The 26,972-nt window shown below is 37.7% G+C and overlaps 1 protein-coding gene across 2 annotated transcripts in view; it reads right to left on the bottom strand.

Moving 5' to 3' along the window:
* The window catches only part of LOC143018161 (malectin), a 397,497-nt gene that overhangs the window by 38,301 nt on the left and 332,224 nt on the right, over nt 1–26,972 (bottom strand). Inside the window, exon 6 of one of the 2 annotated variants that reach the window (XM_076173315.1) lies at nt 10,230–10,319. In XM_076173315.1, the coding sequence (XP_076029430.1) occupies nt 10,230–10,319 (90 nt within the window). Of the gene's footprint in view, nt 1–9,584; nt 10,320–26,972 lie in introns of those variants that run through there. The other variant, XM_076173314.1, reaches the window with a different exon arrangement.

The following is a 26,972-nucleotide window of genomic DNA, read 5'->3' as shown; positions in this document are numbered from 1 at the left end:
TGTACAGTTCCTTTATATATTTCTTGTGTTTATGTATAGTTCTTTTGTGTATTCCTAATGCTTGTATACATTTCTTATGTATGTTTCTTGTAATTGTATGCAGTACTTTATATCATCTTGTTTTGTGTATGTATTTCTATATATCCTTATGTCATGTAATTATGTATATCATTTTTATGTATAGGGTGTGCTGATGAACCAATTTCTTTCCACACTTTTGAGTCAGATGTATATGTTGTCCATTTTGTCTTGCTGTGGTCAATTGTTTTTCTCATTTGCTCGGTGGGGTCACCGAGTGGTGGTGGCCAAGCAATGTTATGGTGACCTATAATATTCCTTGTGTGTTGTACATGCATACTTGTAATATTGTTTATTTATTATTGTCTATTTGATATATTATTGTGAGAGCCAAGTGTTGCTTGTTTAAGTAGTGCTTTCTCACAGTATTTTGCATTGTTGATATGGTTTCATTGGCCATCCCGTACGTATGTGACTAAGATAACAGAAGGAAAAAATAATGTGGAATTATGATGAAAGTTGAAAACATAGGTACATATACCAAAGGCTTTTTCCCCTTACATGGGGGGTAGCCAAAAAGAAAAAGGCATAGAAACCACTCCCACCCATTCCATTTCCTATATATTCCACTCCCCTCCATCCTCCTCCCTCCCTCCTATCTTGGCACCTCCTGGATGATGAGTCATCCCTGCATCCTGTCCACTGCCTTGGGTCAGAAGCAGTGTCACAAGACACAGGACATCCACAGCAAGGCCGCTTCATAAATTCGGTGACCCCACCCTCTCCGTCCCCTCATGCAGAAAAGGAGAAGACGGGGAGAAATTCCTTCGGGCTACATCAATTTTTTTCTCATACATACTTCCTCACCCCCATCCCCCACCCACTTCCCCTCATGCATCACAGCATCATCTATACACAACCCCTCTCCATTCACCACTATCTTCTGTCCTCTCCTGTCCTTCCTCAACAGACATTCCTCTCTTTTGTAATGCCCCTTTTACCCCATCCATTCATCTCATCCTAGGATGCCCCCTCATATTCACTCCTTCCACCTCTGCCTTCCACACTTCTTTTACTAATCTTTCTTCACTCATTCTTTCCATGTGTCCAAACCATCCTAATACTCTTTCATCAACCCTATCTCCTAGGTCCCTTTCCACCCCTGTTCTCCTCCTTACCTCATTTCTCACTCTAGCCTAGTAACCCCTATCATACTTCTCAAACATTTCATCTCACATTCAAACTCCTTCTCTCTTCCTCTCTCATGTTCCATGTTTCTGCCCCGTACAGTGCTGTTGGTACAATCACTCCTTCATATAACCTCCTCTTAGTATCCATTCCCAGATGTCTAATTCTCATTACACTTTTTAATCCACCAAGGCATTTACTCGCTTCTCTCAATCTACATTCTACCTCCACCCTCACTCCTCCCTTTCCTGCCACATTCGCACCCAAGTATCTAAAACTATCCACTTCCTCCAGTCTTTCACCCTTAACCCCTTCCATACGGTGCCGCACACGTAGGCGTCATGGACTTAGATCTCGGTGGCAGCAGCCAATGCCAGCCGTACGACGTGTCGTAATAATACTCGCATCATAAAATATAGTCACCGCTTATATCGAACGTTCTCTCTTCACCCGTGAATTTTGATAACCATAGAAAATGCGATTACAAAAGAATTAGAAAGAATGTCATTATAGAGGGGCGACTACAATAAATATAATCAAGACGCCGATATGGCAGCCTCGCGAATACACTCGCTCCCCATGACGCCTACGTGTGCAGCACCGTATGGAAGGGGTTAATGCTCACTTCCAGCCTGCTGTCACTCTCTCCCCTTGTACATCTCATCACCTTACTTTTGCCCACACTTATCTTAAGCTTCATTCTTTCACACACCTTCTCAAACTCTGTCACTAACTTCCTCAATCCCTCCTCTGATCCTGCTATAAGCGCAGTGTCGTCAGCAAACAACAACTGGCTCACCTCCCACATTTCTCTTTTTTCTTTGATCATCTCCAACCCCTGGCCCACTACCCTTGCATTCACCTCTCGCACCACCCCACCCATGTAAAGACTGAACAGCCAGGGTGACATAACACATCCCTGACGAAGTCCCACCTTTACCTCAAACATATAAAGTCGAAAATTTGTAGTAATGTGCCCACCACTTCACTACGGGCCAAAATCTTGCGGGCAGCAGTAGCTGCCAGATGTACGATGTTTTGTCATAATACTCGCATCATAAAAAATAGTCACCGCTTATATTGATCGTTCTCTCTTTCACCCGTGAATTTTGATAACCATAGAAAATGTGATGAAGACAGTTTAGAGAGTATGTCATTATGCAGGGGCAACTATAATAAATATAATCAAGACACCGATATGGCAGCCTCGCGTATCCACTTGCTCCTCATGCCGCCTACGTAAGCGGCACCGTATGGAAGGGGTTAAAACACAGTCTTGGACAGAAAGAGACAATTCCAAAATTTTGGAGGACACAAAGAATGCACTAACTGATTTACTAAAAGGAGGAAATATAGTAATTATGGGTGATTTTAGCTCAAAAGAAATATGTAAGGAAGAAATGACAGTGAAAGGTGGAGAAGACCTCTGGGGAAACATACTACTGGATATGACCATTGAATACACATTAACTCAATGGATGAAGGAAAATACCAGGTATAGAAACAATGAGGAACCATCGAGACTAGATTTAATACTTACATCACAGCCTGAAATTGTGGACAGAAAATATTATAAAACACTAACTGGGAAGAGTGACCACTTACTAATAGAGTTTGAACTAAAAGAACAAATGGATTTGAGAAGAAATGGAAAACACAGAAAAGGATTTTGAGAAACTCGGAAAATTCTTTCAAAATGCAAATTGGGAAAACTTCTTAAATGAAGAAACAAAGTTAGAAGAGAGATGGAACATATTAAAAGAAATTTACAATGAGGAAATAAACAAATATGTACCAAAATAGAAGCAAGAAAGGGTGTACATTGAGTGCTTGTATAACAAAAAATGTAGTGAGGCTAAAGATAGAACAGACAAAGCTTGGAAAAGATGAAAAAAAAAAAAAAAATGTAAGTGGCAAACATATATCAAACTAAGAAATGAATATGTAAAAATACGCAGAGATGAAAAGAGAAACTATGAAAAGGACATAATAAAAAATGCAAGGAATAACCTAAACTATTGTACAGGTATATGAATGGTAAACTAAAAAACAATAAATAATAAAACTGCACCAACAGAATAATGAATATTGTACCGTATTTTTCAGACCATAAGGCGCTTCGTACCATAAGGCGCACCCGTAATTTGCTATTCCCTGTCCTTACATAAGGCGCGCCTGACTATAAGGCGCACCTGGTCTCGTCATCGGATAATCATGCATATGTGAGTGCATTCAGAATTGAACATTTTCATTGTTGAATGAGAAAAATCGGTTGGGATTTAGAAAAATTACAAAAATAAATGATATATTTTTCAATTTGGTCAGTGAAATCAGACCACCTCCATGGATGGTCTGCCCTGCCAATACCACTAAAAAACTACATAAACACGTTACGGGAATTATGGGGAATAAAACCAACATTAGAAGTTTTATTCCCAGAATTCTCTATTCACTTAAAAACACAAGATTTATCACAAATAATGGTCAATTTTTAGTTTCAACCATGGGTGCAATATAGCAATAGAAAATGAATGATTAATTTTGTAAATTATAATGTATCAAAGTAATATACAATTTTGTGATCGGAAATAAAAAACAAAAAAGGTGCTAAAACAGATTTCGTAAGTAACAAAGTCATGTCGGACGAATGGTACGCCATGTTTGTTATGATAGATGCCGACATCGAAGAAATGAAAGGATGATAAATTCGTCTAACCTAACCCAACCTGTGTTTAATAAATCATTACCTGCAAATTAAATGTCATCCGGCTTGTCCTCGTTGTCGTCATTGTGAGAGACGTTGGCGGGCTTTTCAACCACTCTCTCAGCTTGCGGTGTATACAAAGATCTTGCAGCTTGAAGGAATGCATGTATCTCCACTCCATAACATTCCTTCAAGAAAATGTACCTGGCGTGGTACTGTCGGAAGTACCGAGACCGTCAATTGACAGACGACAAGATGGCATCCCGATCCTATGCTACCGACTTCGTTCATTAGCATATTTGCTCGTAGCAAGGTATTCTTTATTTTCATTTCCGCCCAAAAATTTGCATATTACATTGATTCATTTTAATTTACAAAATTAATAATTAATTTTCTATTGCTATATTGCGCCCATGGTCGAAACTAGAAAAATACCCAAATGACTACAGTCGGAGTGGAGCGAGACTAGACCAATGCAAAATGGCTGTCTGTGTTGTGGACACTATCATGTCATAGCCATGATAGCGTGAATGAATGTGGTGGCATGGACTCGAAAACTGTCGAAGTTTTCGCAATTTTCTTGTCAAGATACATGCATGTTGGTTATAACTTGGTTGTAACTTTTGCTAGGCCTATGCACTGTCGTCGTCGGCAGGCTAGCTACAAAACGTGTCAAAATAGTACGTCACTGTCCGAGGCATTTTTTGCACTGAAGCCACACATAAGGCGCACCACCCGATTTTGGCCGATTTTAAGGATTTTGCCCGCGCCTTATGGTCCAAAAAATACGGTATATAGATGTAGAAATGCCTGAAATTATAAACATTTTAAATCTGTATTCACAATTGAAAGTTCACAAAACTGGGAGGAAATACAGAGAGATAACCCCCAACGAAAGAAATAACTGTGACACACAAGGAAATTAGAGACCAAATAAAAAACCTTGATGTCAGAAAATTACAAAGCCCAAATTGAATTTCAAACTGGATATTAAAATAATGCATAGACGAACTGATAGACAAAATATACAAGATAATTGATTATTCACTCAATGAAGGAAAGGTACCACAGGACTGGAAAAATAAAAATATTGTACCAACATATAAAGGATGGGACAAGGAAAATCCAACTAACTATAGACCAGTCTCCCTTACAAGCACAATAGCAAAAATATGTGAAAAAGTTATCAAAAGTAGATGGGTTAAATATCTGGAAGGAAAAATATACCAAATCCAAAACAATTTGGATTTAGACAAGGAAGATTATGTACAACTTGATTTGTTTCTACTCGAGACTAACAGAAACAATACAAGAAAGGGATGGATGGGTTGATTGTGCTTTTCTAGATCTACAAAAAGCATTTGATAAAGTACCACACAAAAAGCTATTAAGAAAAATGGAATCAATAGGTGGTATTAAAGGAAAATTATTGGAATGGATGGAAGATTTCTTGACTGGGAGAAAAATGAGGGTAGTACTTAGAGACAAATACTCGACCTGGGAAGTAATGATAAGTGGTGTCCCAAAAGGTTCAGTATTGGCTCCAATAATGTTTGCCATATATATAAATGACATGAAGCTGTGGAATGCTATATGAATTTCTTTGCAGATGAGGCAAAAATTCTAAAGTACAGAGGAATATTGTGAATCACTACAGAAAGACTTAGATAAAGTCTGGAAATGGAGTAAAAAATGGGAAGTGAACTTTAACATCAATAAATGTAGCATAATGGAGTTTGGAATAAGTAAAAATAGCATATCGAGGAAATACAAAATTGGTACAGAGGAAGTCAAAATAGTGAGCTCAGAAAGGGACCTAGGAGTAAATATCAACAAAAACATGTCACCAGCCAAGCATATCAACAAAATAGTCAGAGAAACCTTCAATTTACTATGGTCGATGAAAGTGTCTTTTGACTATTTGGGTGAGGAAATGGTAAAGAAAATATTAGTTACACTGATAAGACCAAAATTGGTGTATGCTGCAGCATGTTTTTCTCAATCCACATTCTACCTCTACCTCTACTCCTCCCTTTCCTGCCACTTTTGCACTCAAATATTTAAAGCTATCCACTTCCTCCAGTCTCTCTCCCTTAATACTCACTTTCAATTTGTTGCCATCCTCTACCCTTGTACATCTCATTACCTTACATTTACCCACATTTATCTTCAACTTCCTTCTTTTGCACATCTTTCTAAACTCCATCTCTAACTTCCTTAATCCCTTCTCTGCCACAAATACAGTGTCATCAGTGGCTTATCTCCCACTTTTCTCCACTTTCTTTAACCATCTATAATCCCCAGCCCATTACCCCTGCACTTACCTCTTGCACCACCTCCTCCATGTATAATTTGAACAGCCAAGGCGACATAACACATCCCAAGCAAAATTCCACGATTACCTCAAACCACTCACTCTCTCCATTTCTAATTCCTCCACAGTGCCTTCCTATCTACCCTGTCATAAGCCTTTTCTAAATCCATAAAGGCCCCCAAAAAATCCTTGCCTATTCCTAAAGCTTTCTCATGCCTTACCAGAAAAATCTCATCCATGCAACAGCTACCTATCCTAAACCCACACTGTTCTTCACTTATCACTCCCTCTTTTCCTCTTCTAATCCTCTCAATCAAAACCCTCTCATAAGCCTTCCCAACTATACTCAACAAATGATCCCTCTGAAACTACTATTCACACTTGTCCCCTTTTCCCTTGTAAAGTGGAACTGTACAGGCACTCCTACAATCCTCAAGCACTCTACCCTCTTTTAGACAAGCATTAAACAACCTCACTAGCCAGTCCATCACTGTACCTCACTTATCTAGACACTCCAAATGACACCCATCTAACCCAGGTGCATTTCCTGCTCTCATAATTTTAATAACTGCTTTCACCTCATCTTTCCTTATTTCTCCTCAATTTTCCTCATTCATCATTCATTTTCATAGCACTTCCCACTGCAACTACCTTTCCCTCCCTATCCTCCTTCACATTTAGCAATTCCCTTAAATACTCTGCCCATCTTCCTCTTACTATCTCTTCTATTATCTCTCCATCATCTCTTTTCTTCTCTACTTGATTCGCCTCCTCTTCCTCTCTTAATTCCTTCCAAAAAATCTTTTCATTATTCAAAATTTTCTGTCATAACCTTATCCCATTTCACATCTGCTCTCCTCTTTGCCTCCTTTATCTTATACTTTACTTTTCTTCTCTTTTCTTTGTACCTCTCAAGTGATTCTCTCATCCTATTTTGCAACCAGACTATGAATGCTCATTTCTTCTCTTCTACAACCTTCTTTGCTTCATCATCCCACCACTCACTATCCTTCCTTCCATTTCCTCCTGTCATCCTTGTTCCACACACCATCTCTGCAAACCTTGTGGCTCCCTCCTTGAAACACACCCATTCTTCCTCCACTCCTAGTTCTACTTTATCCTTCACTCTCTCCCACTCCTCTCCCAGTTTCTTATACTCCGGCTCCTTTTCTTTCTTGTTTAAGCAGTTTACTCTAAGCATCTACCTACCTTCTATTCTTTTCCTCTTTCTTCATCTATCCTCCATTCTCAACTTACCTTCCACTAAAAAATTAGCTAATATTCCCCCACTCTTTCCCATTAGGACATGTACATCCAAAACTCTTCCTACTCTTTTCCTGGTTACCACTATATAGTCCATCTACCATCCTTCCATCTACCACCCTCTCCCATGCATACTTATGCTTGACTTTCTTCCTAAACAATGTATTTGCTATCATCAATTATCTTTCTAAACACATCACTATCACCTCTCCACTATGATTTTTTCCTGGAACTCCACACTTACCAACCACTCAGTCTATTGGTTCATCTCCTACCCTAGCATTTAGATCTCCCAATACCACTACATTGACATTTCTCCCTAAACCCTCTATACATACATACATATACCAAGGCTTTTTCCCCCTTACAAGGGAGGTAGCCAAAAAGGAAAAGGCATAAAATCATTTCCACCCATTCCATCCCTGAATACACTCCACACCCCTCCACCCTCCCTCTTATCTTAGCACCTCCTGGATGACGGGTCATCCCTGCACCTTGTCAACTGCCCTGGGTCAGAAGCATTCATTTAATTCTATCCAAAAAGCTTCCCTTTCCTCTACGGTCTTCTCACTACCAGGCCCATATACACTTACAAAAGCCCACATCTCCTCAGTTTCACCTTCATCCACATTAACCTTGAAGAAATGTCCTTCCACTCCACCACATGCTTACCTATCTCTTCACTTACTAGTATAACCCCTTCTCTCCCTTGTCCTTTCTTCACTCCTGACACCCTCCCCACTACACTCCAAAACTCAAACCAACCCCTCCCTTTCAACTTAGTTTCACTTGATGCCAACACTTCCATCTTTCTTCTCACAAACATACTGCCTATCTCTTCCCTTTTACTCTCATCTTTACCACATCCACACACATTAAAGAACCCAAACCTTAGGGTTCTGGTTGGAAAACTCTTCCCTGACCCTCTTATGCCTTTGCTTTTTTTAGGAATGTCCCCTTTGGAGCTACAGAAAACAGGATGCCTTGTCCTATCCCCATCCCATTTTTGTCACTTTTTATGACTCAAGTGGGAACACTCAGTAGCAGTATTCTTTCTCCCCTACCACAGAGAAGTGGTACAGGACAGTATTAAGAGTGCGGGGACAGCATAATGGAGGGACAGTCTCAGTATTATAAAGTAGCATCATTTCTCTATGAATGGGGATTTCCTCTATCACAAAAATTATATGTGGCTCTGGTCTGTAGATGTGCTCCATATAGACCCTAAAGTATAACCTGCATGATACTGAGGAGCTTTTAACCCCACAATAACATGCAGCCAATACCCCAGATGAAGATATACACAAAAAAACACTGTAGAAAATAAATAGTATACAGTATGATCTTCAGTGTACATGTTTAGACAAACAGTATAGCAATTAGTAAATAGAACAACTTTTTGTACATACTTCAACAAGACAAAGAAGGGACATGGGAAGCTGTGACCTAGAAGGTAAATGGTTTCACCCTCTCCTCATGTCCTGCTTCCTTGGGAGAGGGTGAAGTGATTAACCTTCTTGGTCACAGCTTCCCACATACCTTCCTTTCCTTGTTAAAGTATACACAAAAAGCTGTCCTATCTTTTAATTTCATTACTTTTTGCCTGAAGGTGTAATACATGAAATATCTTACCATATACTGTTAATTTTCTCCATTAGTTTTTCTTGCACACGCACACACATGATGAATATATATATATATATGCAAAGTAGACCACTTGGAAAAAGAAACTAACAAAGCAGAGCACTTTCGTATATTACATCTTCAGTGCAAAAAGTGCACTTTTTGCACTGAAGATGTAATATACAAAAGCGCTCTGCTTCATTAGTTTCTTTTTCCAAGCGATCTACTTTGCATAAGTGAACACACGTACCCATGTTCTTATTAGCATATATATATTATATATATACATATATATATGTATATAAATATATATATATAAATATATATATATATACATATATATATATATATACATATATATATATATATTATATATATATATACATATATATATATATATATATTATATATATATATATATATACATATATACACATATGCACATGAGAGATATGATGTATGGAAGATCCATACCAAGATCCATTTTTTAAAAGAAATTGCTTTCCATGGTTCTACTAAACCTGGTCTTACATGTAATTTAACTTTTCTGGCATGAAAAGTTCGATGCGAAAATAAAATAGTGTTCAAGGAGGCAGACATCACAGTCAGATGGGGTGGACAGGCAACAAGACAGTGCTCAAGTTCAACATGGTGTTCACATATACATTTGCAGCACTGCAGTGTGCATGACACATTCATGAGATTACCTGACTCTCAGCACTACATACACATCAAAGTATTCTATATTGAATTATAAGTTAATTTCCTAACATGAATCATGTATGTTATACAAAGGAAACATATTGCTTTAGAAAAAAGTGTTTCCCCTATTCACATAATATTTTTAAAATAAGTATTCCATGAAATTTGAAGAAAATATTTTAGTGTATGAGGCAGTATCAAGGTGGGTAGGCTAGTTACAATCAAGCTCGAATCTTACTGAGAGTAGGGAGAGCAGGGCAGAAAAGATACTTGAGGATTAAGTTGCTCATCACAGTTTACATAAACAAAAAAGGAGGGGAACAGCTGCTCCAACTGCTACAAATATTGGAAGCATGGAAGATGAATCATCTAAAGCATATGGGTCTGGTGTCCTGGGACCACTTGGGCGCCGTTTACCATTTTGTTTTTGATTGTGTACAGGTCTTGGCTGTTCTTCTCTTTCTACATCTAAGTCTTCTTCTGGCAAAGGTGGAAGTTTTGGGACATCTGAAACATGAGAAAAATTCCATCAATATGATATATGCACTGCGTAAACACAAATTACTTTTTCTTTCTCAATAATACATTGTAACTTTTTCCTATTTACTAATAGTTTCCTAATATGGTTATACATATCCAAGGAAAGCTGATCTGCCATGTCAGACATAAATGCTAGGTATGGATGAATAATGTGAAGAATGAGGGCAGAAAAGAACATTAGTTGAAAGATAAGAGTCATGGGTAGGGGTGATACTTTACACAAACTATTTGTAATAATAAAGTTTCTTTTGACATCCATGTTAGCTCCACTGTCACTAACACTTTAGTCACTTATGTTATTCATCTATAGGCCCCATGACACTTCCTTCTCGTATGTTTCCACCAAATCTTCTATAACCAGTTCGTAATGTTTTTTAATGGGGTGAATTAAAATGGAGATATAACTTTCTTCTTTTCTTCCAATTATTTACACTTGGTTATTCAAGCTACACCAAGGGACTCCTGCTTGGGATCCTTGTACACCCATCAAGCCAAGTCTGCTCCAACGTCACTATTCAATTCATCCAATAACTTTGACCATTACAAATAAGTGCCACCCTTTAAGGGCATGACTTTACCTCTGTGCACCAATAATTTCTCTCCTCCACCTGCCTGTGAGATTTTGGCCCGTATTGAAGGGGTTAAGTTGTGCTTGTCTATAAGTTTTATCCTTCCCTGGATGTGAACTACAATCACTATCATTAAGTAACTTCAATATCCCTTTTACAAGAGTTTGTGTTATTACCAACTGATTCACTGGACCTCTAGAAATATCTTTCCCACTTACAACTGTTTTTCTATACAAAAGTCCATTAGCCAAATGAAATTCCTCAATCTTATACTCCTTTGGTAGTTTTGGAGGATTTCTCTCAGGGGTTCATCAAATACTTGGCTAATGAGTCACATGTCTTATCATCCCTCTGTTCTCTTATTAGCATTTCCTCATCTAAGGTTACTAACTCCTCTATACTACAAACAAAATTAATCAACCCTGTCATTGGTTGGCTAATGTTTCTAGAAAGTGCATCTGCTGCAACATTCTTTCTACCCAGATTATATTCAAATTTAACTTCATAGCACTGAAGTACTGCAAACCATCTAGCAAGTCTGCCCCTGAGATTCTTATGCTTAAATAAGTTCTGAATAGCTGTATGATCAGTCCACACTCTGATTGGATATCCCAATAATATCTCTAAAACTTTTTACTGAATATATCACTGCTAATGTTTCTCTTTCTGTTATGGAGTAGTTTCTCTTTTCGCTATTACAAAGTTCTTGATGTGTAAGCTATTGGTTTCAAAGTTCCATTTCTCTCTTGCATAAGTATTCCTCCTAATCCTATGACAGATGCATCAGTGCAAAGAATGGGAATGGAGTCAGAGATGTGAGATGAACTTTAACATTAAAAAATGTAGCATAATGGAATTTGGAAAATGTAAAAATAGAGTATCGGGACAGTATAAAATTGGAAACAAAGAAGTAAAAAAAGTCAATTCAGAAAGGGACCTAGGCGTAATCATCTCAAGTGACTTGACACCTGATAAACATGTCAATAAATTATTTGGAGAGACTTATAACTTATTGAGATCGATGAAAGTGACCTTCAACTACATAGATGAGATGGTAAAAAAAATAGTTGTTACACTGATAAGACCTAAACTAGAATATGCTGCAACACTGTGGGCACCTAGCACAAAGAAGAACATAAGAAAATTAGAAAGAATCCAAAGAGCAGCAACAAAAATGGCACCTACACTGTCAAATCTGACATACAAACAAAGATTGGAGAAATTACATCTGTCAACACTGGAACAGAGAAGAGAAAGGCGATTTATTGACCATTTTCAGAATTATGAAAGGGATGGAAATTCTCAATAGAGATGACTTGTTAAACCTCTCTCCTTGAAGACACCTGCAGCTTACTGCCACTCTCACCCTCTGTACATCTTATCAACTTGCATTTACCCACATTTACTTTCAATGCCATCCTATCACATTCCTTCCCAAACTCTGTCACTAACTGCCTTTGACCCTCCTCTGACCCAGCCAGTGTCATAAAAAAATATAAATAACTGGTTCAACTCTCACTTCTCCACACTCCCTCTAAACATCTTCAATCCTCTGCCTATTACTCTTACATCTTCTTGTGCCACCTCATCCATTGAACAGCCATGGTGACATTAAATAATTCTGGTGCAGCCCCACCCGCACCTCAAACTTTCACCATTCCCAATCCTAATACAAGCTCTACAACTAATGTAATTTTTTTTTACTGTCCTTAACAGCTTTCTCCCTATCCCATATATCTCCAATACCTCCAACAATGCCTTCTTATCTGCCCTGTCACAAGCCTTCTCTACATCCATAAGAAAAAAAATCTTAACTTTTCCAAAAAACTTCTCACAAATCTGCCTTACCACAAACACTTTATCCATAATCCCTCCACCATTCCTAAACCCACACTGTTCCTCACCAATTACTGCCTCTGTTCCTCTCTTAATCCTCTCAATTAACACCCTCCCATATGCTTTTCTAATTACACTCAACAAACTGATCCCTCTTAAACTACTATTCACATGTCTCCTCTTCTTTTGTAAAGTGGAACTATACATGCACTCCTCCAGTCCTCTAGCACATTTCCCTTCACTTGACAGCCCAGGCAACTTACCAGCTTTCATATTTTTCTATACTTATTTTTTCTCATCTTTTCATATTCTCATTTTCCTCTCTCATTACAGTAATTTTCCTAGCTCCTCCCACTACCACAATTAATTCTTTCCTAACTTCCTTCACATTCAACAACTCTGAAATACTCTACCCACCTTCCCTTTTAATACCTTCATTTTCATTTACCTTTGCCCACCTGCATTCTTTCCTTTTTCCTCTCTAGCTGACTCATCCCTTCACTCTCTTCATTTCCCTCAAAAATATATTTTTATTCTTTTCCAAATTTTCTGTCAAAAATCCTACCCCATTTTATATTTTATCTCCTTTTTGCCTCCTTCACCTTATGATTTGCTTCTCTCCTCTTTTTCTTGTACCTTGCAACCAATCCACATACACTTGTTTCTCCTTTTACTGCCTTTTCCTCTTCACCCCACCATTCACTACCCTTCCTTTTATTCCTTCCCATATTCTTCATTCTACATACTATCTTTGTACACTTTGTCACTTCCACAAACATAACCACTCTTTTTCTACTACCTCCCACCTATCTCTAACCACCTCCCACACTTCTCTGAACTTCATCCAGTATTCTTTTCCCTTTTCCTTCTCATTAAATTTGCTGACTCAAAACCTCTCTGTCTGCCATACTTTTCCTCTCCCTGTACTTTTAATTTGCTTTCTACTAAAAAAATATTTGACAATCCCCAGCTTTCTCCCCTGAAAACATGAATGTCCAGAACTCTTCTTATCCTTCCTTTGGGTACCTCTGCCTCATCCATTAATGCCCTATCAACCACCCTTCTGCCTAACATCCTTTCCCATGTACAACCACTAAAAAATATCTTGGGACCTGCCCAAATTATTAGCATGGGAAAAGTGTACCTAGTTACATTTTTTTTCTATGTAGTTAAGATAAGAAAACCTTAGGACCTACCAAAATGTTCCCCATGGCTTTAATCATCATGCTTTTAAGCACCATGGTCAGGTGAGGTGGATGTACTACCTCCTGCATGGTCTGATTCTTGATAACTAAACCAGCTCCTTCACTGGTGAACTATCAGTGAGGAGGGTGTGTTGGACACCCACATAGAAGAAATAGAAAACCATCAAAAAGGCAGATGAACTCTGAGTCAATGACTATCCAACCCTGTTATGGGTCACTAGCCCACATGTCTGCCATGCATGACATCCCTGAAGGGCCTGGAGTAAGTACTAGAAGTTGAGTGATGCCCTAGTGCTGTGGTTGCATGGAGGTGCCCCTCTGGGACTAGCAACACACCTCTTTGGTCATCTATTCTGACAAGGACAGGTGGACCCTCTTGGCTTGGAGAGGCAAATCAGCTGGGCTGATTGACTTGAATCTGTGGGTCAGGCATGCCCTGAGTCAAGCAACCTGGACCAACACCACATCATCTGCAGCTGTCATCCCCTAGTGTCAAGGTGGAGGGTGCATATATTTTCCCATTACTCTTGGGACTATTAGATTAATATCTATACTCAAGTCCTGGTTTCCCCTAGTTAGGCTCAGTGATGGGTGTGGGTGTGGGAGAGCCAATCAAAGGCATATGTTCATGGCAACTATACTGGACATATATGGTGTAGATGGTCTTGCAACCTGTCCCTGTAAAAATCACCAAACCCCTTGTGTGAGGTGCTGGGGTGTTGCAAATGAGGCACTCACACATCAAGCCAGGCCTAGGGTGTACCTCCAGTGGGCTCTTTGTGTGGGTGCCTGGAACAGTATCTCTTTCTCCCAGGACAAATGACTACTCTTTTTATCAGCAGAGCTCAGGAAGCTTTGATTGGATATAGTGGCTCTCTCAGAGGTGAGAAGACCAGGCAGCAGCAAGATCAGTATTGAGGGTTATGCTTGCTTCTGGTTGGGCTGAACTGATGGGACCCACCTCGTGAAAGTCATATCTAGCTAACTACAGCATACCATTGTAAAGATTACTCCAGTTGATGAGCATATGATGCTGGTGAGTCTGTAGCATACCTTGGGCTTCATCTCTCTTACTGCAGTATTTGCTCCTACTGAGGTAAATAACCTTGAAGAGATGTTCTATGCCAAACTTGAATGTGGTTACTGGCACCAACAGAACTAGCTATGAAGTACTGGCCCCCCATGGTTCTGGAACCAGAAACATCAACAGTTCTCTCCTTCTGAACTTTGTGAAATTCAGAAGGCTAATGATGGTCAGTTCTTGGTTTCGGAGTTGACAGCCATACTGATGGACATAGTATAGTAATACCAGAGGATTGGCCAAGGATGATCATATATTTATTAGCACTCATTGAAAGATCCTACAGAACTGCAGGGTTTATGAAAGTGCTGAACTCTTTGGGATCAATCATAGATTTATGGTCACACTACTGAGACTGTGCATCAAGTCCAGGAGAATCCCGAGATATAACCCACCTGGGTTTCATCCGGAGAAATTTAGGGATGTGTTTGCCCAGGAGTATGTGGTAGCAATCTCTAATTGGTTTGAAGTACTTGGTTCTCTTGAGGACCCTGAAGAACTGTGAGACACTTTCAAATGTGAAATTCTGAGAGCTACTGAGGAGTTCATTGGAGAGCACCCGAGGTCCAGGACTGGTGTAGCATAGCAGGAGACACTGGAGAATACAGAGTTAGGCCATGTTGCCAGAATGCCCAGACCAATACAGAACTTTAAAACAGCAAACTAGAGCTCTCATGAGAATGGATAAGGAGAGATATGTCAGGGGAATTGCTAAGGATGTTGAGGGTCATTTTAATGCAAATGAACTCTTACTGAGTCCTGAAAATATTCTGCTCCAAATCTAAGACACAGAGTAGCACAATCCATACAGCTGATGGTGAGCTAGTGCTGGGTGTGGAGGGGTGTAGCCATTTTGCTGAGTACTTTGAGCAGTTGCACATGAATGACCTCCAAGAGCACAGCTTTCCCTCAGTGGTGTTCAAGTGGCAGTTCTTGACCCACTGATTGACAAATTTTCTCTGACAAAGATCAAAGAGGCTGTAAGTTCAAGGGTGGAAAGGCAGCCGGCATATGCAACATCAGTGTGGATTTGCTGAAAGCTGGAGGTAAGGCCATGATCTGCAAGTTGCATGAAGTACTGTCTACTGTTTGACAGTCAGGCATTTCCTGTGACTGGAAAAAAGGGTCTGGTTATCCCTATCTGGAAGGAGAAAGGGGACTGGAAGGAGAAAGGGGACTGGCAGGAGTACAACTACCACAGCATTACACTGCTCAGTGTGCCAGGTAAGGTGCTTGCTCATCTATTGCTGACATGGGTTTGTTCATATCTGATAAAAGTTCAGCAGCCTGAACAGTCTGGGTTCATGCCAGATAAATCAATAAAATCTTACCATACAGAAGTGGAAAACAACTTGGTACATTTTTTCCATGCTACTCAGGTAGGTCCCAAGATTTTTTGCAGTGGCTGTAAACTTATGTTTTGCTCTCTTCTTAAATAATGTGTTTGCTATCATCAAATGTTTGTTATCATTATTCTAAACATATTTCCATCATCATCTTCCCACTAAGATTCTTACCTGACACCCTAGACTACCCTATTCTATCTATTGGCTCATTCCCTACTACAGCAGTGAGACCCAATATCACAACATTCACATTCCGGGTCACATGAAGAACTGTCACCCCAAAATGCCCACATGAAGAATTGTCACCCCATGAGATCCTACCTGAAAAATTATCATCCCAGTATGGTGAATATCAACAGTGGAATAAATATTATGTTAGGTTAGGTTAGGTTTGGTAAGGTTAGGTTGAATGAGGGTTATGCTTATTGTTATCAACTTATACAACTGAAGAATCGTAAACCCAAGATGGCCCACATGAAGAATTGTCACCCAAGGATAGCCCAAATGAAGAATTGTCACCCTGTTGAAGACTGGGGTGACAATTCTTCATGTGATCCCACATATATGAAATAGGTAAAAGTTTAGAAATAGAGAAGTTAGATATAGTAATGCATTAAAAAATTGTGAAGTAAATGACTTGATGGAAGAAATCATAGATTTAAAATTGGACTACCGAGTTGTACTTAGGGAATTGATTACTTTGCATAAGAGTAATGAGCAAACAATTAGAGAATTAAGTGACCTAAAGAGCGAAATTGAAATCCTCAAAAGAGAAAACGAAAGAATGAAAAATGAGGACAAAAATAAAAATGAAGAACTGAAAAAGGAGGTCAAAGAGCAATTACAAGTAGTGACCGGAAAGGTGGAAGAGTCAATTAAAGAAACAGACCTCATTGAAATAAAAAATCAATGGAAACAAGAACAGGAAAATCAAAAAATATCTTTTAGAGAAATAGTACAAAAGCAGATGGAGGAAAATACAAAAGAAACAGTTATGAAAGTAATTAAAGAAAAGGAAAATTGGGTGAAGGATACAGTTGACAAAGGTAAGTGCATTATGGTCCATGGTATCCAGGAAAAAACTGATATGTACAAATACCAGAGAGAAAAGAAGTAAATAGCTAAGGAAATTCTGAAAGAAATAAAGGATGAAAAGCAAACTTTTGATAATGAAATTGATGAGATCCAGAATAGGCAAATATTCAAAAGAAAAACAACATAGACCTCTGAAAATGAAACTAAGAACTCAAATGATAGCAGAGGAGGTATTATTGAAAGCGGTTAAATTGACAAACCGTGAGAAATTCAAACATATATGGATAAAAAAGGAAATGAGTGATAAGGAAAAAGAGAAAGACAAAGCTCTCAGAATTGAAGCCAATGATAGAAATGAGAGGGAAAAAAAAATAAATAAAAATAAACAGATGGAAAAAAACGAGGTTTTCTTTGGAGAGTGCTGGACTTGAGACTGAAAAAATGGTACATAAAAAAAAAAGATGTAAACTTAAACCAAAAAAGAAAAGAAAATACGAAAAATAAAAGTGGCATACACAAATATTGATGGCATGATCTCTGGAATTAATGAACTAGACTATCTATAGAGAAACCTGACATTATGGGAATTGTAGGGAAAAAACTGAAAGGACCTCTATCAATAAGTATAGTGGGACAAGGTCTATACAACCACTGGGAGAAAAATAGAACAGACAATCAGGGAGGAGGTGTCATTATATTGACCAAAAAGGGTCTAAATGTGACAAAGATTAATGAAGGCAAAGGCAATGTAGATTTATGATCAAAATTGTAAACAAAACGATGAAAAGCAGAAAATTTGTAGCGGTGTATGTACCACCAAAAACACAGGCTTGGTCTGATAGCGATCATTTTAAATTACTGGAAAACACAATGAATGTGCTATACAAGCTACTGAAAGAGGGTGGTAACATAGTAATCATGGGCAATTTTAATGCAAAGGATATAATCTGAAAAGAAATGATAGTAAAAGGGGGAGAAGAACTTTGGAGCAACATTTTACTGGATATATCCATCGAATACACCTTAACACAATGGGTTAAGGAAAATACTAGATATAGAGACAATGAGCAACCGTCAAAACTGGACTTAATATTAACTTCTCAACCAGATATTGTGAACAAAATGGAATATAAAACACTAATTGGAAAGAGTGACCACATACTAATAGAGTTTGAATTAAAAGAACAAAACAATGTAGGTAGGAATGATAAACATAGACAAGGAAGATTATTGTACAACAAAATGAATTTTGCAAAACTAAGAAAAAAATTCCAAAACACAAATTGGGATAAATTCTCCAAAGAGGAAACAAAGATGGAAGACAAATGGAACATATTCAAAGAGAAGTACAGGGAAGGAATTAACAAATATGTACCAAAAAAAAGCAAAAAGATTTATATAATGTGTTGGCATAAAAAAAAGGTGCAGTAAGGCCAAAGACAGAAGAGACAAAGCCTGGAAAAAATGGAAAAAAAAAAAAAAAAAAAAAAAAAAAAAATCCAAATGGCAAACATATATAAAACTTAGGAACAATTATGTGAATATATGCAGGAAAGAAAAAACAAATTATGAAAAAGATATTATAGACAAATGTAAGGATCAGCCACAACTCCTTTACAGATATATAAATGAAAAACTAAAGGATAAACATGAAATAGTAAAACTGCATGAAGGAGATAAAGAATATATAGATGACACAGAAATGGCAGAAATCATGATCAGACATTTCAGGTCTATTTTTACAATTGAAAGCTCAAAGCTCACAAGATGGACAACAAGAAAGATCACCCCAAAATGAAAGAAATAAGAGACCAAATAAAAAATCTAGATGTTAGGAAACCACATGGACCAGATGGAATTGCAAATTGGATACTGAAAGAGTGTATAGACGAACTAACAGACAAATTATACAAGATAATAGACTTCTCACTCAAAGAAGGAAAGGTACTACAAGATTGGAAAGATGCAAACATAGTACCAATATATAAAGGAGGAAACAAAGAAGATCCTACAAACTTCAGACCTGTACCCCTTACAAGCACAGTAGCAAAAATATGAGAAAAAGTCATCAAACAAATGGACCAAACACTTGGAAGAAAACAAAGTAGTATATCCTAAACAATTTGGCTTTAGAAGTGGAAGATCGTGTACCACAAACTTAATATGCTTTTACTCGAGATTAATTGAGATAATACAAGATAGAGATGGCTGGGCAGATTGTGCCTTCTTGGACTTGCAGAAGGCATTCGACAAAGTACCACATAAAAAATTAATAAGAAAAATTGAAATAATAGGAGGAATACAAGGCACACTACTGGAATGGATGAAGGATTTCTTAATTGGGAGACAAATGAGAGTGGCACTTAGAGACAAAAATTCGAACTGGGAAGATATGAAGAGTGGCGTCCCACAAGGCTCTGTATTGGCTCCTTTAATGTCTGCCATATATATAAATGATATGGATGAGGGAGTAAATTGTTATATGAACTTCTTTGCTGATGATGCCAAATTACTCAAGAGAGTAAGAACAGAATAAGATTGCAGATTGCTACAAAAAGACCTGGACAAAACGTGGGAATGGAGTCAAGAGATGTGAGATGAACTTCACCATTAAGAAATGTAGCATAATGGAATTTGGAAAAAGCAAAAACAGAGTATTGAGTCAATATAAAATTGGAAACAAGGAAGTCAAAAAGTCAATTCAGAAAGGGACCTGGGAGTAATCTTCTCAAGTGACTTGACACCTGATAAACACGTCAATAAATTATTTGGAGAGACTTATAATTCATTAAGATCAATGAAAGTGGCCTTCGACTACATAGATGAGATAGTAAAAAAAAAAAAAAAAAAAAAAGTTGTTACACTGATAAGACCTAAACTAGAGTATGCTGCAACACTGTGGGAACCTAGCACAAAAAAGAACATAAGAAATTTAGAAAGAATCCAAAGAGCAGCGACAAAAATGGCACCTACACTCAAATTTGACATACGAACAAAGATTGGAGAAATTACATCTGTCAACACTGGAACAGAGAAGAGAAAGTGGTGATTTGTTGACCATTTACAGAATTATGAAAGGGTTGGAAATTCTCGATACAGACAACTTATTAAAGTGGGACAAAAAAGAAACAAAAGGACATGAAAAGAAGCTAAAGAAGGACAGTTACAGAAGAGACCTGAACAAAAAAAAAAAAAAAAAAAAAAATAGCTTCCCATATAGTGATTGATGTCTGGAACAAACTAAACGGAGAAACAGTGAATGCCAGATCTATACACGATTTTAAGAATAAACTGGATGTGGAGAGATACAAAAAGGGGTTACTACAAGCATAGCTTTCGTCCCGTAAAATACAACTAGGTAAATACAAGCATAGCTCCCCTTCCCATAAGATACAACTAGGTAAATACATGAACTTATCCTCACCTCACAGAGATATAAGTAAAATTAATATCTAGTTGGAAGTGTGTTTATGTCTCTTCCCTGGTGATATGGGAAAAAAAAAAAAAAAAAAAAAAAAAACTAAGAAGGGAAATAAGTCTAAGCGTACCTTCAACCAAATCTTTTATAAGGCCAAATAGAAACTTTTGTTGGAACACACTAGATGCCTAACATAAAGTAGGGGCCTTTCGGGATCTTTCTCTTATCAGGGCGAGATATTGCATACATGCATGAATAAAAAACAAGTAGATAAGACAAAGTTCGGAATATAAATATATATATATAGTGTATCAAGTGAAAGTACTATGGTCAATCATAAAAAGAAAAGTCATTCAAATCAATAGTGTGACATCATTGTTTTTATTTACAAACACATCAGTTAACCATGGATAGAAACAACTTCAAAGGAATTCATAAGTCGTGTCACTAATGGTGTAGCAGTATTTCAAAGAGCTATAGCCAAACTAGTTGAAGATGAGAATCTCAATGACACTTTCCCATACTTAGATAATATTACTGTAGCTGGGTCAACTAAGGTTAAACATGATGAAAATGTTAAGAAGTTCTTGGAGGTTGTTTGGAATCCAAATCAGTTATGTCTGTGCCTACGATCAAAGTTCTAGTGTACTGTGTCGGTAATAATGAGATAGAGCCTGGCCCTGACAAATTATGTCCCCTTCAAGAATTACCACATCCTACAAATATGGGGTCTCTGTGAAAAGCTCAAGGGTTGTTTGCATATTATGCCAAATGGATCCCTGGTTTCTCTGATAAAATTCAACTCTTGATGAACACAAAAATTTTTCCATTGGGTGAATTGGCCTTTAACCCCTTCCATACGGTGCCGCACACGTAGGCGTCATGGGGAGCGAGTGTATTCGCAAGCTGCCATATCGGCGTCTTGATTATATTTATTGTGGTCACCCCTCCATAATGACATTCTTTCTAATTCTTTTGTAATCGCATTTTCTATGGTTATCAAAATTCACGGGTGAAGAGAGAACGATCGATATAAGCGGTGACTATATTTTATGATGCGAGTATTATTACGACACGTCGTACGGCTGGCATTGGCTGCTGCCACCGAGATCTAAGTCCATGACGCCTACGTGTGCGGCACCGTATGGAAGGGGTTAACTCCTTGAAAAAGCAAGTTAAGGATGCTTCTCTACGGTCTGTAGATGAGAGTCTTCCTTTTGTTGTAGAGTGTGATGCTTCAGAAGTCGATGTCTCAGAAGTCTTAACCCCTTCACTCCGGGCCAAAATCTCGTGGGCAGCATTAGCTGCCAGACGTGTGATGTTGCATCATAATACTCGCATAATAAAAAATAAAGTCAATGCTGTATTAATCGTTTTCTCTTTCACCTGTGAATTTTGATAACCATAGAAAATATGATGAAGCCAGTTTACAGAGTATAGGGGTCACGCAGGTACAACTACAATAAATATAATCAAGACGCCGACGTTGGCATCCTTGCGTACCCACTTGCTCCTCATGACCCTCGGCCAGTAGCTTTTATGTCAAGGATGCTCCAAAGAAGTGAGTTCCACTATCCAGCTGTAGAAAAAGAGGCTACTGCCATCATTGAAGCTGTTTGCAAATGGAGCCATTTCTTAGCTAGATAGCATTTTACTCTGGTTACTGATCAACATTCCATGATGTTTATGTTAGGCAATAGGAAATGAACTAAAATAAAGAATAGTAAGATACAAGAGTGGAGGTTGGAGCTGGCATCATTCAGTTTAGCAATACTGTATCGTCCTGGGAAACAGAATGTTGTGCCAAATACCTTGACTCGTGCTTAATGTTGTTCTGTTTACCCAATGTCGAATCCCACTGACATCCATGAATGTCTTTGCATCCTAGGGTCACTCACTTTTGCACTTTGTACGATCTAAAAACCTTCCTTTCTCAACAGACAATGTGAAAAGAGTGTGTTCCTCTCGTAAAGTCTGTGCACAACAAAAACCACAATTCCATTGTCCAGTAAAAGGGGTCCTCATTAAAGCCACCCAGCCGATGGAACGCGTAAGTATTGACTTCAAGGGACCCTTGCCCTCTGCCACAAACAATAAATACATACTTAAGGTGTTGATGAATACTCACGTTTTCCTTTTGCATTTCCCTGTCCAAATATGCATTAAAAAACAGTGATCAAATGTCTTGAATCTATCTTTAGCCTTTGTGGAATGCCCAGTTTTATCCATTCAGATCAAGGTCCTTCTTTCATTTCCCAGAAAGGGGTTGCAATAAGCAAAACGACACCTTATCACCCAATGGGTCACAGCCAGGTCGAGAGATACAATGGCATTATTTGGAAAGCTATTTGTCTAACATTTGAGACTCATGGGTTGAAGAATCAACACTAGGAGATGGTACTTCCTGAGGTTTTACATTCAGTAAGATCGCTCTTATGCACTGCATCCAATGAGACCCCACATGAGTGTTTCTTTAGATTTCAATGACGTTCTAGTCTTGGAAATACATTATCATCATGGCTTTTGACCCCTGGACAAGTATTACTGCAATGCCATGTTAGGTTTAGTAAATACAAACCATTAACTGACAAGGTAGAACTTGTTGATGTGAACCCAATGTATGCAAACATCAAATATCCAAATGGGAGTGAGTCTTCTGTGTCTACCCATGACTTAGCTCGAAGTCCTGAGAGTCCGATGACTCCAATACACCAGAAGAAAGCACAGAACAATATGGAGACCCCAGACTCACCAAAATTCCAAGATACAGATCCTCAAAGCAACCATGACTCTCATGTACCCACTGAGCCCATTGAGTTAAGGAGGTCGACTCGGGTGTCAAAGTCCCCTGATCGTTACGGGTGGGATTAAACATGATTTATTTGAAGACATCTATCTGGAATTCATTTGTTTTGTTAATATTGAATTTCTCTAGGAGGGAAGGATGTGATAATAATTAGTTGTTGGCATCTCTGATTAGTGCTACTGTTTTCACATTTGACAATGTTATGTATCATTATTCACAATGGCGACATGGTCGGTCTAGGTCCTGCATACCAAACTGCTTCTTACTATTAATGTGTGTGAGTGTTTCTTTTATGTTGTTCTGTTTTGCGTTATGTGTTGTGTTAATACTGTTTTGTATGATTGTCTATATTTATTTTGTTTTGTCCATTATGTGTTATGTCTGTTATGTATTGTGTTAATACCATGTTGTGTGATTGTCGGTAGTTATTTTGTTCTGTCTGTCTCTCTGTTACAGGTATGATACCCTGGTATTTGTTGAATAAAGCTTAAAAATTGCCATATTTCACAGATATTTGGAAAAAAAATAGATTTTGATGAAATTCAACATTCGGCAAATTATCAAACCTAAGCTTCGTAGGCCATTCATTTCCCAAAGTTTCAGAATTTTGTAGAAGTAGTAGAACATTTGAAGCTAGAAGGAAAGCTTAAATTAAAGATGGATGAACTTTTTGATGAAGTAGTATTAATTAAAAGAAACTTCAACGCTATCAAAAGCTCTGAACTCTTCTTAAGCTCAAAAACAACCAGAAAGTGGTACAGTATTTTATTTTGAATTCTATGGACTTTAAATGTATCAATGTTTTCAAAATAGTTTCTTTTGTATAATCAATTCCTGGAACATCATCTTATTGTGAGAGAGTTTTTAGTTTGTCATCTAAATGGCGAGATGAAAGGAACTGATGCTCTATTGAATTAAGAGTGAACTTCTCATACATTTTAACATAAAAGATAGTTTTTTGGAATTCGCTAAAAACAGCAAAGATGATACAAATTTTCTGAGAAGGCAGCAAAAAGCCAGGGTAAATATAGTTTTAAAGATTAGAATCCTTTGATCAAGGTAAAATAAATGTCTTCTAATTCTTGTTTTTGGATTTTCATTTAGGTAAGAGAAATGTAATTTTGAACTGCATTTAATATTGGCATCTATTATGATCTATAGCCACTTAAATAAATATCAATAGAGTTTTTATGCCCTTTATTGTAGCTTAGTAGAGTTGGCAACCCTATGGTTGCCATATGTGAAAAATGCTAGGATAGGAGTGGAAGGAAGTCACTGCTTTATGAGACACACGAGCATCTCACACCATTTTGAGGCCAAATATAACACCAGGATTAGAAGATAGTTACACTGGCCAGTTTAACATGGGATTAGCAGGAGTGAAAGACAGCAGAGTGTCTTTCCAGTGCCTCATCAATTTGCTAGTCAATGGATTGTCATGTGTTAAGCTGTGTTTGGATAACATTGTTTTTGCTGATATGTGGGAGGACCACATAAAGAGGTTGGAAACTTTCCTCAACTGATTGGAACAAGCCCAACTTACAATAAACTTGAAGAAGAGTGCATATGGTGGGATCACCAATGAATAACAAGGACATCAAATCAGACAGAACAGCATTACACCATTAGAAGCAAGGGTGAAGGGCATTGTAGACAAAAAGAGGCATTAAAAGATTTATGAGCATGTTAGAATTCTAATGAAGATATTGTCCAAGTTTTGCAGAGGTAGTTGCATCCTTAACAACACAAGTCATTTTCCTGATTTTTGCCAGGTCATTGCTGGACATTTTGCTTTCTTGTGGCCACATTTTTTTGTCTAGAGTAACAATTTTTTTTACAGCTTAAACACAAAACTATTAAGCACCTCTGATTTATTTTCATTAAAATTGATAGAAAAATACTGCATATTCTTACTTGTATATGCCAAATAGTATGTTCACACAATAAAAGGAATCAAAGTAAATTTTTTTTAAATATCAATGAAAAAATCACATCCTACAAGATTCAGAAAAAAGGAATTTGAATAAGCAGTTTTGAAGAGATTTCTTTTCTGGTTTTTATGCCACAAGAATTTTTAAAATTGGAGCAATAGAAGTTGAGATATAAAAATTTTAACCTTTACATTTTAATTTTGAGAAAAAAAATTTTTTATGTTCAAGTAATGATGCACAGTACACTAGTACCTATTTTTTAGAGCAATACTACTATGATTTATTCCTTACCTTACACCTGACAATGTTCAAGAGGTCAGATTTTTAAGGAAGGTCATTCAGGTCACCTCAGGTCATTTTTGTGGGGAAGGTGTATTTACCTAGTTGTTGTACTTACCTGGTTGTATTTTGGGGGAAGAGGAGCTACGCTCGTGGTGTCACGCCTTTGTATCTCACAATGTCTCATTTGCTCTTAAACTCATCAATGGTTTTTGTGCACACTATTTTTTTGTCCAGTTTGTTCCAAGTGTCCACCACTCTATGTGGAAAACTGTTTTTCTTCAGATTTCTTCTATAACTATGTTTTTTTATTTTCTTTCCATGTCCTCTTGTGTTTCTCTTGTCCCAGTTTAACAAGTCCTCTCTATCAAGTATTTCTGTGCCCTTCACGATTCTGTAGATGGTCAGTAGATCGCCCCTCTCTCTTCTTTGCTCCAGAGTCAGTAACTTCAGTTTAGTCAATCTCTCCTCATATGACAAGTTTGCAAGTGCAGGGGCCATTTTTGTGGCTGCTCTCTGGATTCTTTCTATTTTCTTTATATTTTTTTTTGGTACTGGGTGACTACAATGTCACCGGATTTTCTAGTCTAGGCCTTATTAGTGTGACCAATATTTTTTTTAATAATTTCTTCGTCCAGATATGTAAATGCCACTTTTATTGAGCTTAGCAAGTTATAGGATTCTCTGACAATTTTGTTTATCTGTTTGTCATTGGACAAGTCGTTTGAGATGATTACACCCAAATCTTTGCCGGATCTCTCCTTCTTTACCTCCTTAGTTCCAATTTTATATTGTCCTAATTCAGTATTAAATTTGTATTTTTTCCAAACTCTATTATGCTACACTTCTTAATATTAAAGTCCACCTCCCATTTCTGACTCCAGTTCCATACCTCATTTAGGTATTCCTGTAGTGATTCACAATCCTCTTCAGTTTTTACTTTCATTAACAGTTTGGCATTGTCTGCAAAGAAGCTCATGTAACATTGCACATCATCATCCATGTCATTCACATAAATAGCAAACATTATTGGAGCCAATGCAGATCCTTGCGGAACTCCATTGATCATCTCTTTCCAACTGGGATATTTTTCTCTGAGCACTACTCTCATCTT

The sequence above is a fragment of the Oratosquilla oratoria genome, chromosome 34 (assembly GCF_046742065.1).
Source record: "Oratosquilla oratoria isolate Oo_2021 chromosome 34, ASM4674206v1, whole genome shotgun sequence".
Lineage (NCBI taxonomy): Eukaryota > Metazoa > Arthropoda > Malacostraca > Stomatopoda > Squillidae > Oratosquilla > Oratosquilla oratoria.
This window is presented reverse-complemented; position numbering and strand designations above follow the sequence as displayed.